The sequence below is a fragment of the Mustela erminea genome, chromosome 18, assembly GCF_009829155.1.
Source record: "Mustela erminea isolate mMusErm1 chromosome 18, mMusErm1.Pri, whole genome shotgun sequence".
NCBI lineage: Eukaryota > Metazoa > Chordata > Mammalia > Carnivora > Mustelidae > Mustela > Mustela erminea.
The window spans coordinates 5,420,826-5,437,248 of NC_045631.1; the positions used below are offsets into that span (position 1 = coordinate 5,420,826).

Sequence of the window (16,423 nt, forward strand, 5' to 3'; positions counted from 1 at the left end):
AATAAATAAATAAAATCTTAAAAAAAAAGAAAAGAAAGTTACAACAAATCCTTGGAATAGCCAACTCAAGGACAGAGGTTTTAGTAAAGAGCGAAGTGGGAGTGGACTGGAGGAGATCATGTTTGTCTTCTGTCCTCTTCAGGAATTTGAAAACGACGTGTGTGAATTTAACCAGAGAGTAGAAGATCTTGACCGAAGACTGGGAACTATCTTCAGTCAAGCCTTTGATGATGCCCCCGGTTTGGAGCACGCTTTTAAGGTTTGTGCAGTAGGACGTGGTGGTGGGGTAAGTAGGGGGGTGCTGTTGTGCTCCAGTCTCTGCTCCAGTCTCCAGTCTCCGACCCTAGCAGAGGAGGGAAAGGATCCTCTTCCCACTGTTTTGTTCCTTGCAGAGAACAATTGTTCCTGTCAATCCAGTAGTACTGTGGGTAAACTAGTGAGGGCAAAGGACTGGACAGAACTGGGCTTCTCAGGTTGATTATGAATGCTTTTGTAGAAACACAACAACATAAAAATACATTTCAAAAGAGTTATTCCGGAGGTGCCTGGCTGGCTTAGTCAGAAGAGTTTGCAGCTCTTTTTTTTTTTTTTTCTTTTTTCCCCACTTTAATATTATTTAATTTCAAGTTAGTTTACATAGTGTATTATTTGTTTTAGGGGTAGGTTTTAGGGGTAGAATTTAGTGATTCATGAGTTGCATATGACACCCAGCGCTCATTACGTCAAGTGCCTTCCTTCATGCCCGTCACCCAGTTTCCCCATCCTCTCAACCCCTCCCCTCCAGCAGCCTTCAGTTTGTTTCCTATAGTTAAGAGTCTCCTACGGTTTGTCTCTCTGTTTCCATCTTACTTTAGTCTTCCTTCCCTTCACCTATGTTCACTTGTTTTGTTTCTTAAATCCTGCATATGAGTGAAATCATATTGTATTTGTCTTTCTCTGACTTACTTTGCTTAGCATAATACCCACTAGTTCTGTCCATGTCATTGCAAGTGGTAAGATTTCGTTTTTTTGACGGCTGAGTAATATTCCATTGTGTGTGTGTGTATGTGCACGCGCATGTGTGCACACATGTGTACGCACATATCTTCTTATCCCTTCATTTGTCCATGGACATCAGGGCTCTTTCCATAGTTTGGCTATTGTGGACATTGCTGCTATAAACATTCGGGTACACGTGCCCCTTCAGGTCACTACATTTGTATCTTTGGGGTATATACACAATTGCTGGGTCATAGGGTAGCTCTGTTATCAACTTTTTGAGAAACCTCCACACTGTTTTCCAGAGTGGCTGCGCCAGCTTGCCTTCCCACCTTCCCAACCTATGTAAGAGGGTTCCCCGTTCTCCACATCCTCGCCAACATCTGTCATTTCCTGACTTGTTAATTTTGGCCATTCTGACTGGTGTGAAGTGGTATCTCATTGTGGTTTTGATTTCTATTTCCCTGATGCCAAGTGATGTGGAGCACTTTTTCACGTGTCTGTTGGCCATCTGGATGTCTTCTTTGGAGAAATGTCTGTTCATGTCTTCTGCCCATTTCTTGACTAGATTTTTTTTTTTTTTTTTGCTTTTTGGGTGTTGTGTTTGATGAGTTCTTTACAGATTTTGGATACCAGTCCTTCATCTGATAAGACATTTGCAAATATCTTTTCCTGTTCTATAGGTTGCTTTTTAGTTTTGTTGATTGTTGTCTTTGCTGTGCAGAAGCTTTTTATCCTGATGAAGTCCCAATAGTTCATTTTTGCTTTTGTTTCCCTTGCCTTTGGAGACATGTCTAGTCAGAAGTTGCTGCGACTGAGGTCAGGGAGGTTGCTAGGTTCTCCTCTAGGATTTTAATGAATTCCTGTCTCACATTTCGGTCTTTCATCCATTTTGCATTTATTTTCGTGTGTGGGGTAAGACAGTGGTCCAATTTCATTCCTCTGCATGTGGCTACCCAAGTCTCCCAACACCATTTGTTCAAGAGAGACTTTTTTCCATCAAATATTCTTTCCTGCTTTGCTGAAGATTAGTTGACCATACAATTGAGGGTCCATTTCTGGATTCTCCACTCTGTCCCTTGGATCTGTCTGTTTTTGTGCCAATATGATACTGTCTTGATGACTACAGCTTTGTAATAGAACTTGAAGCCTGGAATTGTGATGCCACCAGCTTTGGTTTTCTTTTTCAACATTCCTTTGGCTCTTTGGGGTCTTTTCTGGTTTCATGGAAATTTTAGAATTGTTTGCTCCAGCTCTGTGAAAAATGCTGGTGTTATTTTGATAGGGATTGCTTTGAGTGCGTAGAGTGTACTACCTCAAGGTTCAGGTAGTACAGACATTTTAACAATGTTTGTTCTTCCAATCCATTGTTTGTTGCTCCAATGAGCATGGAATGTTTTTCCATCTCTTTGTGTCTTCCTCAATTTCTTTCATAAGTGTTCTGTAGTTTTCAGAGCACAGATCTTTTACTTCTTTGGTTAGGTTTATTTCTAGCTCTCTTATGCTTTTGGGTGCAATTGTAAAGGGGATCGATTCCTTGATTTCTCTCTCTGATGCTTCGTTGTTGGTGTACAGAAATGCAGCAGACTTCTGTGCATTGATTTTATATCCTGCAACTTTGCTGAATTCTTCTATCAATTCTAGCAATTTTTTTGGTGGAGTCTTTCAGGTTTTCTACATATTGTCTCCAAAGAATGAAAATTCAACTAGTTCTCTGCCTATCAGGATTTTACTTTTTATTTTATATTTTTTAATTTCTTTTTGTTGTCTGGCTGATTGCTGGGGCTAGGACCTCCAGTACTATGTCGAACAGCAGTGGTGAGAGTGGACATCTCTGTCATGTTCCTGATCTCAAGGGGAAAGCCCTCAGTTTTTCCCCATTGAGAAGGGTATTTGCTGTGGGTCTTTTTAATATGACCTTTATGATGTTGAGGTATGTTCCCTCCACCCCTACATTGTTGAGTTTTGATCAAGAAAGGAGGCTCTATTTTGTCAAATGCTTTTTCTGCATCAATTGAGAGGATCATATGGTTCTTGTCCTTTCTTTTATTAATGTGGTATATCATGCTGATTGACTTTTGGATGTTGAACCACCCTTGCAGCCCAGGAATAAATCCTACTTGGTCGTGGTGAATAATCCTTTTAGTGTACTGTTGGATCTGATTGACTAATATCTTGTTGAGAATTTTGGCATCCCTGTTCATTAGGGATATTGGTCTCTGTAATTCTCCTTTTCAGTGAGGTATTTGTCTGGTCTTAGAGTCAAGGTAATGCTGACCTCATAGAATGAGTTTGGAAGTTTTCCTTCCATTTAATTTTTTGGAACAGTTTCAGAAGAATAAGTATTAAATCTTCTTTAAATGTTTGGTAGAATTCCCCTAGAAAGTCATCTGGTTCTGGACTCCTGTTTGTTGGGAGATTTTTGATGACTGATTCAATTTCTTTGCTGGTTATGGGTCTGTTTAGATTTTTCTATTTCATCCTGTTTCAGTTTTGGTAGTTTATATGTTTCTAGGAATTTATCCATTTCTTCCAGATTGCCTAATTTGTTGGCATATAATTGCTCATAATATTCTCTTCTAATTGTTTATATTTTTGCAGTGTTGGTGTGATCTCTCCTCTTTCATTCAGTGTTTTATTTACTTGGGTCCTTTCTCTTTTCTTTTTCATAAGTCTGGCTAGGAGTTTTTCAATTTTGTTAATTCTTTCAAAGAACCCATTCCTAGTTCTGTTGATCTGCTCTACTGTTCTTTTGATTTCTATATCATTGATTTCTGCTCTAATCTTCCATTATTTCCCTTCTCCTGCTGGGCTTAAGCTTTATTTGCTGTTCTTTTTCCAGCTCTTTTAGGTGTAAAATTAGGTTGTATTTTTGAGACTTTCTTGCTTCTTGGGGAAGGCCTGTATTGCAGAACACTTCCTTCTTAGGACAACCTTTGCTGGATCTCAGATATTTTGGACTGTCATGTTTTCATTTTCATTTGCTCCCATGTATTTTTTAAATTCTTCTTTAATTTCCTGGTTGACCCATTCATTCTTTAGTAGGATGCTCTTTAACCTCCATGTTTTTGTGGTCCTTCCAAATTTTTCCTTGGGGTTCACTTCAAGTCTCATAGTGTTGTGGTGTGAAAATATTCATGGTATGATCTCAATCTTTTTGTATCATTGAGTCTTGATTTGTGACCCAGTGTGTGATCATTCTGGAGAATGTTCCATGTGCACTCGAAAAGAATGTGTGGTCTGCTGCTTTAGGATGAAATGCTCTGAATTTATTTGTGAAGTCTATATGGTCCAATGTGTCATTCAAAGCCCTTGTTTCCATGTTGATCTTCTGTATAGATGATCTGTCCTTTGCTGTGAGGAGGGTGTTAAATGCCCTATTGTTATTGTATTATCATCTATGAGTTTCTTTAAGTTTGTTACTCATTGACTTTATATTTGGCTTCTCCTAAGTTAGTTAATATCCATAGATATTTACAATCGTTAGATATTCTTATTGGATGGAACCCTTTATTATGACATCATGTCCTTCTTCATCTCTTATTACAGTCTTTGGCTTAAATCTAGTTTGTCTGATATAAGTGGGGTTCCTCCAGCTTTCTTTTGATGTCCATCAGCATGATAAGTGATTCTTCACCCCCTTACTTTTGATCTAGAGGAGTCTTTGAGTCTAAAAGGAGCCTCTTGTAAGCAACATATCGATGGGTCTTAATTTTTTTATCCATTCTGATACCCTGTGTCTTTTGATTAGAGAATTTAGGCCACTTACACTCAGAGTAATTATTGAAAGATGAATTTAGTGCCATTTTATTACCTATAAAGTTGCTATTCCTGTAGATTGTCTCTGTTCCTTTCTAGTTTTTGTTACTTTTGGTTTCTCTTTCCCACAGAAGAGCATGCGACTCTTGATCTTGTGGTCATGGGTTTGAGCCCTATGTTGGGTGTAGAGATTACTTAAATAAATTTTTTAAGGGTTTCTTCTGGAACACTGTCTTTGGGCCTTAGCAGTAGGGTGGCCATTAAAAGTGGAGAAGTCTACTGTGGTTGCCACCTGAATCCTTGACTCTTGCACCATGCTATTTAACCAGTGCTGCCCAGTTGATTCAAGCTGGACCAAACCCTGCGAGTAACTGGTTATAGGAGTCAGCTACTAGCAACTAGAATGAGAAGACTGTACTCTTGCCCTCCATTGCAGGGCAGGAGCAAGATGGAAGAATAGGGAGGTGGCTTCGGATGAGCAGTACACAAATGGTGGCATACTGAGAGTTCTGACTGAGACATATCGGGTGACTTGACACTTTTGTAGCGCATGATCGACCTTCTATAAACTACAAAGGAACTCACTCTGTAAAGGCTTAAGGATTAGAACCTGGACTGGTCAGCGGCAGTTAACAGGAGACAGCTTTTGGCTCAGTGGAAGAGAGAGATTTCTGAAAGCTATTAAAAGGTGGAATGAACTTCCTTGAGAAGTGGATAAGTTTCCAGTCACTGGAAATGTCCTCAGGTAGCTTTAATGACTGGTGGGACAATCATAGAAGAGGCTCAAACCTCAGAAGGGTGAGTCTGCGCTATCCTAGGATACCAGGTTACCCAGCATGCCAGGCTTCGTTAGCCACTGAGTACAGATACTCACAACCTTTTATAAATAGTGTGGCTCCCTACCTCATATGGGAACACTAGTAGGATTCCTTTCCAAGCATTTGAACTCATTCCAGAAATTACTTCCAGAATTCATTCTCTCTGAAACTTTTTTCTTGTTCCAACCCTCAGATTTTAGCCTTCCACATTCTCCCCAATACCCAGCCTGCTTAGCTTCTTCATCTCATCTCCATCTTCACCCTCCACCTCTATTTTACTTCTTCTTCTTTTTTTTTTTAATGGAGAACTTCACCTTTCTGACATCTTTGGTTTTCTCTTTGTTTGGTCCTTTACTCAGAGTCTCTCAACACATCCGAGTTCAGCATCTAAATTAGCGGACAGGACTCCTTCCCCATTAGAAACAAAGGAGAGGGGGGCCTCAGTGGCTCAGTCAGTTAAGCGTCTGATTTCAGTTCAGGTCATGATCTCAGGGTCCTGGGGTCGAGCCCCATGTGGGGCTCCCTGCTTCTCCCTCTCTCTCTGCCCCTCCCCACCTTGAACACACTCTCTTTCTCTCTCTGTCAAATGAATAAATAAAATATTTTTTAAAAAAAGCAGAGAGGGGGGCACACTATCACTCTCAACCCATTCATAATTATAGATACAGTCACAATAACAATTTTTGATCCTCTTCTGTTGGCGGCTATATGAAGGAAAAGCCAAGACACAGGATGTATGTAGCCTTAGAAAGGTTGACTCTGTGACTATTTCTTTTTCTCTCTCTGCCTCTTCTGCAGCTGCTGGACATTGCAGGGAAACTCCTGGAAAGACCACTTATAGCACAGGATGCTTCTGAAAAATACTTGCTGCTCATCCAAATGTTCATTAAAGACCTGGATACGGTGAGGGCCATCTACAGTCAGCGCATCCAGGAGGAGGCAGAACATGGTAGGTCTGTTGGCTGAAGATTTGGATGGGGACACTTGTGTTACCAGGAAGGGTGCAACTCACTCCGCTTCTATCTGTGAAATGGCCACAAGGGAATCCCTGATATTCTCCAAGAAAACAAAAAACCTTCTTGCTTGAAATTTCAGACCATCTCAGGTCATCGTAGTATTCAAGGAACTGTGCATTTCCTTGTGTCCGGGGCTGAGACTGGTGGCCAACCCAGAGCAGTGAGGTCTTGCCTGCCTCTGATGGAGAGCTTAGCATGATGTAGGAGTTGACCCTCGGTTAGTGCTGCCAACGCTGCTTCATCTCCGACATAGTTCAGTTCCACAGTAGATTTTTATATGCCCGAGGAAGGTTTCTGATCCCTTCCAAGGCCATAGCCGCCATGCTTCTGGAGGAAGGAATAGCAGGAGCCCAACAGAGGATGACACCATGCCGAAGTGTGATTTCTCCATTTTTATGGAAGTTCTTAGAGGCCCTGTCTTATGTGATTGAAAGTCAAACCAAGTCCAATTCAGCTCTACAAACATTTATCGAGTCCTTGCTAGGTGAAGGACACATTTGTGAGCACTTATAGGAGAGGCAGGCCAGGATGGGGATAAAGGAATTAATCCTGGAAGGTGGCTCTTCAGGGAACACATCGGGTATGAGTGATATTAACAAGAACACGGAGCAGAACAGAAGTAGGGCTCAACTTGCCCCATGAAGAACCATAATGACATAAGATGGCTTGTGGCTGAGAGATCCAAGGGAGCACGTGTGGCCTAGGTGACCTTGAGCTGAGCCCTGTGAGGCTGGGGAGTGGACGGCCAGGAAGAAGTGGTAAAGGCCTCTGAAGCAGAGGACGAAGGAGAGGATGCGGAAGGTGATCAGTCAGAGCTGCCCATGGCCAAACAAGGTGTGTGGAGGGAGATTAGGTGAACCATGGAATTTGGGGCCAGATTTAGGAATCTGGAACTCATTATTCAGGCACCAGGAAAATTTCCAAGGTTTTTAAGCAAGAGAGGAGCAGCATCACTCTGTGGATAAGCAGGTTTTCTAGCGAGGTCATTAAGAAACGCTTCCAGTCAGACTATCCAGACTGCACTAACCCTGGTCAAGCAGCTCACGGTCCACGTGGCCTGTCTCCTAACCTTGGTGAATTCTCAGAGAAACTGTGGAAATGAAGCAGGGAAGATATCAATCCCATTTTATAGGTGAAAAAAAAAAAGAAAGAAAACCTGAGGTCCCAAGAGATCACGTTCCCTGTTGAAGGCCGGGGTTTCCAGCCCTGAATGTACAATTGAATTCCTCTCCAGAGCTTTAGAAAATATAGACCACCCGGCCCCACCCAGATTTCTTAAGTCAGAAAGGTGAAGGCCGGTCCGAGGCTCAGTAGGTCTAAAGAGCCCCACAGGTGCAGTTGATATGCACGAAGCCAGGTAGAAAATCACTGGTGTGGAGCCAGAAAGCCAGCGAGCAGCACAGCTGGGCTGGGCACCCCGTCCTCTCACTGCATTTAATGTTCTCCCCAAAGCCACCCCTTTGTACCACTGAGCCTACATGGCCATCTCCCCGGGACTCCCCACTCTCAGTGTGAGTGCAGGGTGACATTAGCACGTGAAGGCAGGGTACCAGGGGGCAGGTGTTCCCAGGCAGGGCTGGGGCCACGGCCTCACTAATTCCACCTGTGCTGTGTCCCCAGGGTTCTCTTCAGTACACAAGAACATGCCCACTGTGGCCGGGGGTCTCCGCTGGGCACGGGAGCTGAGACAGCGAATCCAGGAGCCCTATGCCATCTTCAGACGCATCACCCATCTGTAAGTAACTGGTTCCTGGAAGGCGGGCTCGGTTTCAGGTTCAGCCCCTGCTCTGGAATTTTGAGTGTTGTGAGGAACGCAACTTACTCAGCTCAGGCATGAAAATCATCTTCATTTCTTTGCATCCTCAAGCAACAGACCAGCATCTCAGTCCATCTGGGCTGTAACACAGAATACCACAGGTGTTTCACATGCTTCACACGGCTCTGGAGGCTGGGGAGGTCCAAGGTCACGGTCTTCTGTGTCCTCCTCTCCCTTCCGAGGGCTCCCCACCTCGTGGCCTCACCACCCCCAGAAGGCCCCATCTCCTAATGCCATCCCATTGAGGGGTAGGATTGCAGCATGAATTTTGGGGTGAGGGGGTGCAAACATTTGGGAGTGAGATTGATACATTTGGACTGACAGGGAGCCCCCTGGTGTCAGCTGAGGCTCAAAGGATGGCTGGCTGCCTCTTCCTGCTCCGCGAGATCAGTCTGTAGAGGTAAAGGAGTCCGGGTTTTTCCAGCTCTGTAGGATTCTACAGACACGTCTCTGCCACAGCGTCTCCCCACCACTAAGGTGGCTGGAAAAGAACGAAGCCCAGAGTTTCCTAAAGCGTGGTGTAAGGACTTTGTCTATTCGCGTACCCAGGGCTCTGGTCCAGTGCAGATTCCCAGGCCTCTCCTCCCTCGCTGGAATCTGAATCTGGAAGCGGGGTGGGGCCCTTGAATCCCCGTCCTGAGCAGGCTCCCCACTGAGATTCCACAGCTGACCGGGTTTGGTGGGACCCATTGGCCTATGGCTCAGCCGAGCCTGGAAGCCGAGCTAGATACAGAGGCCCCTCGGCTGCTAGAAGCGAGAGACGGAACTCTTTGTGAGATCATGTTCAGGATGCTTCCAGGAAGGGCAGTCTCTCTCTGACCCCTCTTTACAGAGAACCGCGCCGAGGGCACTGGAGGGGAAAACAAAACCAAAACAGACTGTCCTCACAGGGGTTCTGGCCCTAGGTAGGGCTTTAGAGATGGTCTGGCGCAGGGGGTGAGGCTGAATGCTTTCAGAGGCCCCGAAGATGATGCCAGGCAGCCAGGATGGGCTCCAATGGGGGTCACCGCTGCCCCATCCAGTGCTGCCCAGCGGAAAAGCAGGACTCAGTATGCGCCAAATGCTGACACCGGGGGAAGCTGAAAATCTGGATGGGGATGTAAAGCGGCCAACTTGAGAATGAGCCAGTGCCCCCTTTCCCCAACTCCGCACAGATCAGATAACAGGCCTTCAGGTCAGGTGGGCTCAGCAGGCAATCCATTTGCAACATTTGCTGCAGCCTGAGCTAGCTGAGCTCTTTGTTTTGCAAAGGAAGAAACTGAGGGGAGACAGAACGGAGGCCACAGGCCTACCGCCCCAGAGAAAGTCCAGAAAGGACTGGAACAGTGTGGGGCTCAAGAGTCCCAGCCCAGAGGTCCTCCCAGGGAGTCCCCAGCCAGGGGAAGCTTGCCCCCATGCTGAGCCCTCATCTTCTCAGACCCGCCCATTGATATGGGCTGGCCCAAGGGAGGGCATGACCTTCAGCGAGGGGCTCTGTTGGGCTGCAGCTGTGTCCCAGGAGGCAGGTGGCTAGGCTTTATCAGCAGCAAACATCCATGGCCACGGGGGATGGGAGGGTGGTTTACACTGCCTGAGCCAGGGGGATCTGAATGGCACCCCAGCGCATCCCCCACAGTTCCCCTGAAAAGTCCCATTTGTTTAAAAATGAATTCACATCCGTACTGTTCCCTACCATATACACCTGACCCTTGAACAACACGGGTCTGAGCTGCATGGGTTCACTTACACCTAGATTTCTTTTCCTTTCCTTTCCTCCCTCCTCTGCCCCCCGCCCCTCAAAGTTTCCTTGTTTCTATTTGGTCCAGGGCTTGGGCAAGGGCTCCAGGGCGGTTACAAGCTACCTAGTGGCTTCAGGGAGACACAGACTCAGGCAAGGGGGATGCCAGAGGGACCCCTCCGGGGCCACTAGGCTCTGGAGGCTCCTCATTGTGCTTGAGAATGAGCCTTTCAAAGGGGAAGAGCAACCTGTCCAGCCCAGCAGCCAGCCTGCGGAGATGCAACAGGTGCGCACCGGTGTCTTGAGAAGTTTCACCTGCTCATCTAGGACGCGGTCCTCTTGGAATCACAGACGTAGGGCCTCCGCGGGCAGAACCCAGGGCCAGCTGACCCGGAAGGACCTGGTTCAGGGTCTTGTCCCCCTCTCAGCAGCGTCCATGGCATCCTAGGTCTCACTGCTCCCATAATGGGATGGCTTCCCCATGTTTGGGGAGAGGCCCAGCCGCTACTCTGGTGTTGCAACTTCAAGAGACAAAGGACACCCTTGCCCTTCCATGGCCAGAAGAATCGGCCCAGCCCTCCAGGACCACATCACTGAAGTAGAAGTCTGGAGGGAGGGAGGTGTAGGCTGGGAGGGAGGTGTGACTGGGTGCAGGCTGACCGTGGCCTCCCCTCCTCGATGCAATAAATCTGATGAACCTGGGAGCTCGTGGTTGGTCAGCAGGAAGGAGTTGAGCTCAGAAGACGGTGTTGGTTGGTCCCAGAGGCGGGGGATGGCTAAGAAGATGGTTTCAAACTTACAGCTGGGAAAGAGGTCAGAGAGGGCTGGGAGGCTGGAAGGAGGGGTGACGCCTGGTCTGTCCCCGGCACACACCGCCCGAGCAGGAGATAGATCCAGGGGCCGCTGGCCCAGACGGAGTTTTTACAGTGCTGTAAATGTATTTTCTCTTCCTTATGATTTTCTTAACATTTTCCTCTGCCTAGTTTCCTTTATTGTAAGCATACAGTACATAAGGCATGTCATGTGGGAAATGTGCCTTCATTGGCTGTTTATGTTTTCGGGAAGGCTTCTGGCCAACAGTAGCTCTTAGTAGTTTGGTTTTTAGGAAGTCACAAGTTCTGTGCCAGATCTTTGATTGCATGGGGGTCGGCATCCCCGTCGTTCAAGGGTCAGCTGTATATACAAATGGGTTCCTAAAATGTTTTCCAGTTCTCACCAGGAAGGGAAGTAGAACCTAGGGGGAATTTGCCCTTGCCCGGTGACTTACCAAACTTCCAGGCATTGCTGTGGGGGACCATTGTCCCCTCAGGCCTCCTCCTCCTCCAGAAACAAAAGTGAGATGGGGTGAGGAGGCTTGCAGAAATCCCACAGTGAGGGGAGGAGGGCTGGGGGGGAGCCAGCCCACCTAGTCTGAAGCCCTTTCCACGTCAGCCGTATCTGCTCATTCACCAGGGAAGGGAACTAAGCAACTGGGAGAAAGAAAAAAAAAAGCCCTTCAGGAAATCCAGAGCTTTCTGTGCAGGCGTGAGGGCTTACACAGAAAGCTCAGGAGATCTAGTGAAGAAACTTTGTGTTGGTTTAAAGCCCAAATGGGTTTTTATAAAAATTTTCGCAAGAAGCTGCCTCATTTTGCCGGCAGAACCCACAGGGTTCCTGGGAAGGTTCTGAAAAGTGCAGATGCTTCACACATTACCCAGAGGCTGGTCTCTGTTTCCTGTTGCAAAGGAGCATCAAACCCAGCTAACAGTGTATACACACATACACACACATAACGTTGTTTTAATGTTATCTAGTTTGTTACAGTGTTGCAATGCACAATATTATAGACAGTTTTTCTTCCTTAAATACAGAAAACTACGTAGAGCATTTTCCTGTTGTGTCTCAGTTTCCCTTTTATTCAGATTTCGGATGGACTTCACTTACCCACGTGTGACTGGCTGGGCTAGGGCTGGCTGCATTCCCTCCGTGTCACCTGGGGGGCCCACCCTCATCTCTGGAAGTGCAGGTGCCCTCTAGTGGCCGGTGGGCACTGCTGGCTGGAGGCTGGAGGCTGGCTCCCTGAGCGATGTTTGGAGACTGGCCCACGAAGCCGTTCAGTCTGTTCTTTGTAGGCTGTAGTTTGTTACTTGGATCATTATTTTGACTTCTGAATTGATGCCATTTCTTCTTCTCTTTTGTGGGGGCAGTTGCATGGACTCTGCCGAAGGAAAGCGAATGACCCAGAAATACGAAGATATGCTCTCACTGCTGGAAAAGTAAGCGGCTTCTGGGATCGCATTGTTCTGCAAATGGCATAGCCCCCCGCCATGCCTTTGTGGTTCCGGGTTTGTGCAGATTAACCCCCCCCTTCCCCCCGCCCCCGTGGCTGCCAAATGCCTGTCTGTGTCTCAGGATAGAACCCGATGGCGGTGAGTACAGCGCCCTGCTGGGCCACCAACACAGGGCCTCTGGGGAATGCAGCTCCATGGCCCTAATGGACACTCTCCGGGGTAGTGTTGCTGGGAGCGTGAACTTGGCAGAGCTAGAGGAAGTAGGGAGCTCCTCGCTGCACCTTGAGACCAGTGTCGCAGAAAATCACAGCAGCTGCTCACTGAGCGGAAAGCAACAGTTTGTGCTGCAGAAAGAGAAGATGAGTTTTAGAAATACTTCCTGGGTCCTTTCCGAGAAAACACAAGAATGACCATGTGCCCGCACTCCTAGTTATTCCTGCTTTAAAGTGGCAGTGAATCTTCTGTGGGCACGGTTCCGGCTGCCCACACTGCCATGCGGTTAGCAAATCCCAAATCGAGGATATTGGCTCATCCCCTGACTGGGGGGCCTTTCAGGGCCTCCCCACACCCACCCCACTGTCTCTAGGCACCCCCTGTGGCCTTTGCCTCCCTCTCCAGCTTTGTCCCTGCCCCTTCTGGCCTGAGGGGTTCCCGGATCCCAGGCCACCCTTTCTCACCTCTGCTGGGAGCAGTCATTTCACTGCCATACCTCTTCTCCTCTGAGAGTCAGGCAAGCCTTAACGCGGCCCCTCTTCCATGAAGCTTCCCGGCATTCTCCGCATCACACACTCAGCCCGCCGTTGGATACCTCCTGTCCTGTCCATCTCTCCAGGACTGTGCTTCCATATTTCCTGCTTAGCTGTGTTCCACGGCATTAGCAGCACTGACCGTGCGGTGTTTCTTCATCGTGTTGACCCTCCAGCCCAGCACGGGGGAGGGGCTCAGTCAGCGTGTAACGACCCACCCACGGGCACCTTGAGCTTCTCGAAGATCAGTGTGAGAGCAAATCTTAGCCAGTGACTTCTTCCATCAGTTAATGAGACAAATCACAACTCCCATTACACCCTGCAAAGACTGCAGGGAGCCTTTCTTTCTGCTCTTTGATTTAAGCTGGGCCACCTTTTGAAATGAGGTGATACCTGCAGGAGCTACCAGGCTGAGCCACTGACTCTGAATTAAGAATGGGTTGAGGGAAGGACACCTGGGTGGCTCAGTGTAGCGTGGACCTTCAGCACCAGTCAAGATCTCAGGGTCCTGGGATTGAGTCCCCCATCCAGCTCCCCACTCAGCGGGGAATCTGCCTCTCCCTCTGCCCCTCCCCCACAACTTGTGCACGCATGCGTGCATGCACTCACCAGCCCCCCCATAAACAAAAATCTTTAAAAAATAAAAAAAAGAACAGATTCCAGTGTTTTACCAATAGTATCTTCAGTTCATGATACACATGTGCATACATTCACATGTAGGTATCTGGGCTATATACACGTTAAGATATCACTAGGACTTCCCCAGGTGCTGGGAGGGTGTGTAAGAGGTGGCTGTTCTCTCTGGTTCTGGCAGGTATGAGACGAGACTTTATGAGGACTGGTGTCAGACCGTGTCAGAGAAGTCACAGTACAATCTTTCCCGACCACTCCTGAAACGTGACCCGGAGACGAAACAGATCGCTGTCAACTTTAACCCACAGGTAAGTCAGGCAGCAGGAATTGCCTTTCGGGTTCCTGAAATTGGGTTCCGGCTGATTTCCAAAGCAAAAAGGCTTTTGATAAGAATATGCAGAAGCTGTTGAGAATTTCCACCCTGGATCTCTTACCGGGGGTGAATGCTGTGGTGCCATGTTTTCTCAGGTTGTCCGATGGCCTCCTTTTTTCCCCATGGTTGGCCAGTAGATTTGTGTTGATTTTGCACAACAGAAGATATCGCAAAATAACTTTTTAAACTTTCCTGTGTGTGATAACAGTTTTACAATGAACTTGCCTTTCCACACAAAGTTAGAATGGCAGTTACACTCAAGATGAACTCACCCAGAACTTTAAATATCTTAGTCTAGATAGACGCTATCTAGAATCCTAGAGGTATATTTAAACAGGTAATAGATATTGCTCCCCATCTTTGGGCAGATGGGGTAACGGCATTACCAGGTAGTACCAGACAGAGCAGATAGCACCTACCTTGAATGCATGTTCCACATGAAGGCCATTGACTAGATGCCGTAGGGCCAACCCAGTGTAAGACCCCATTCCCACCCTCAAGGAACCCAGCTAGTTGGAAGCTAGAACCTCAATATGCAAAGATGTATCTTTATTAGATCATTTTGTCCCCCCGGGAGATACTTTGGGTTGTCAAACATGGAGCAGATGCCAATGGCATGGGGTGAGTAGATTCTAAGAATGCTGCTCAACTCCCTAACAATGCCCAGGACAGCACCCCACAACAAAGTCAGTAGTGCTGAGGTTGAGAGATCCTGCTCCAGGCGATCAGAAGGGCAGAAGACCTTCATGTGCCATCTTTCATGAAAGCCAAAAGCTAGACCATATCAAGAAGTGTATCAGAAAAAATTTTTTTCAAAAGTATAGGTTGCATTGAGCTAAAAGCAATTGCCTACTTCTGTCTCAGTGGCATGTTCTCCAGGAATGCACAGAGAGAGCCAGAAATGGAGTTCATAGGATATGAGTGTCTTTTGAGAAAATTACAGTTTAAGTAGAATATCAATTCCGACTGGAATGTAAGTCAGCAAAGGGAGTTGAAGGGTCTGTTTCTTCACTTTGGAATGACACAAGCCTGACATTTAAATCACTGAACTCCTGGGCATAATTTTATCAGCAGGCACTCTGAGCGGAGTTGAATGTTAAATGCCCAAAGTGAGGAGTTTCTGGATTACCAACTAGGCCACGGTCTAGATGTTGTAACTGTAAGAATGAAGCCCTCGGGACGAGATGATGTTGAGAATGGACCATGCCTCCTCCGTAGACTCCAGAGCAAGGACTCTCTCTGCCCCAATGCACGGCATGTAGTAGGTGCTTTATAGGTGTTCATAGGTGAGAGGAGGAAAGGGTGGGGGAGGAAAGGAGGGAGGAAAAGGGGAGAGGGAATGAATACTTGACTTATAAAGTGAGTCAGGGGGAGACAACAAATGCACAAGTCAAAGAAGAGCTGTGAACATCCCTTAGCTCCAGCTTCGAGCAATGGGACAATGGCTATGTTAGTAAAAGTGAATAGAGGGACATGACCAGATTTGCCCCTTTGGGGGCCAGGATAGCAATTATATGGGGAAATTTTTATTTTTTTAAGATTTTATTTATTTATTTGACAGACAAACATCACAAGTAGGCAGAGAGAGAGGAGGAAGCAGGCTCCCTGCTGAGCAGAGAGCCTGATGCGGGCCTTGATCCCAGGACCCTGGGATCATGACCTGTGCCGAAGGCAGAGGCTTTAACCCACTGAGCCACCCAGGCACCCTGAGAAATGCATTTTTGTAAATTATTTCTCTAAATTATTTTAAATTCCCGTTGGCATTTAAATTATTTTCTAGTTTTATCAATCTGTATTTCATTGATCATAGGATGCACTTTTTTTAACATCTCTGAAAATGGCACATGTTTATGGTTTAACACACAACATTTTTCCCCCTTTAGTTGGACATGAAATAATAGTGAATCTTACAGCTGAAGGCATCTTACAATGAAATAAAATACATTATAAATAATGCTACAGGAAGGTCTTTGGTTATTATTGTATTATTGTATTATTGTATCCATCCTCAATGGTTTCTTTGGAATGAATGCCTAGAAATGGGATAAAGGATGTTAACATTGTGAGAATTCACATGTGTATTATCAATATGCTCTTCAGGAAGATGGAACTCTTGTCATTTTCCTGCCAGAAAGATATCATCTTACTCTCCAAACTGCTTCCAGTGTGTACAACTAAATATCTATATATCTATATATAATATCTCGGGATTGTTTTAATTTGTATTTATTAGACCACCAGTAAAGTAGAACTTTCTCATGTGTTCACTGGCCAGTTACAGTTCTTCTATAATCACT

General features: G+C 46.4%; 1 protein-coding gene across 3 annotated transcripts in view; it reads left to right on the forward strand.

The window, feature by feature from the left end:
- Positions 1–16,423, forward strand: part of DNAH9 (dynein axonemal heavy chain 9) — a 318,732-nt gene that overhangs the window by 32,263 nt on the left and 270,046 nt on the right. For all 3 annotated transcript variants that reach the window (XM_032322974.1, XM_032322973.1, XM_032322975.1), the window contains 5 exons: positions 143–259; positions 6,354–6,504; positions 8,192–8,306; positions 12,291–12,359; positions 13,935–14,061. In XM_032322974.1, coding sequence (XP_032178865.1) covers positions 143–259; positions 6,354–6,504; positions 8,192–8,306; positions 12,291–12,359; positions 13,935–14,061 — 579 coding nt within the window. The remainder of the gene's footprint in view (positions 1–142; positions 260–6,353; positions 6,505–8,191; positions 8,307–12,290; positions 12,360–13,934; positions 14,062–16,423) is intronic.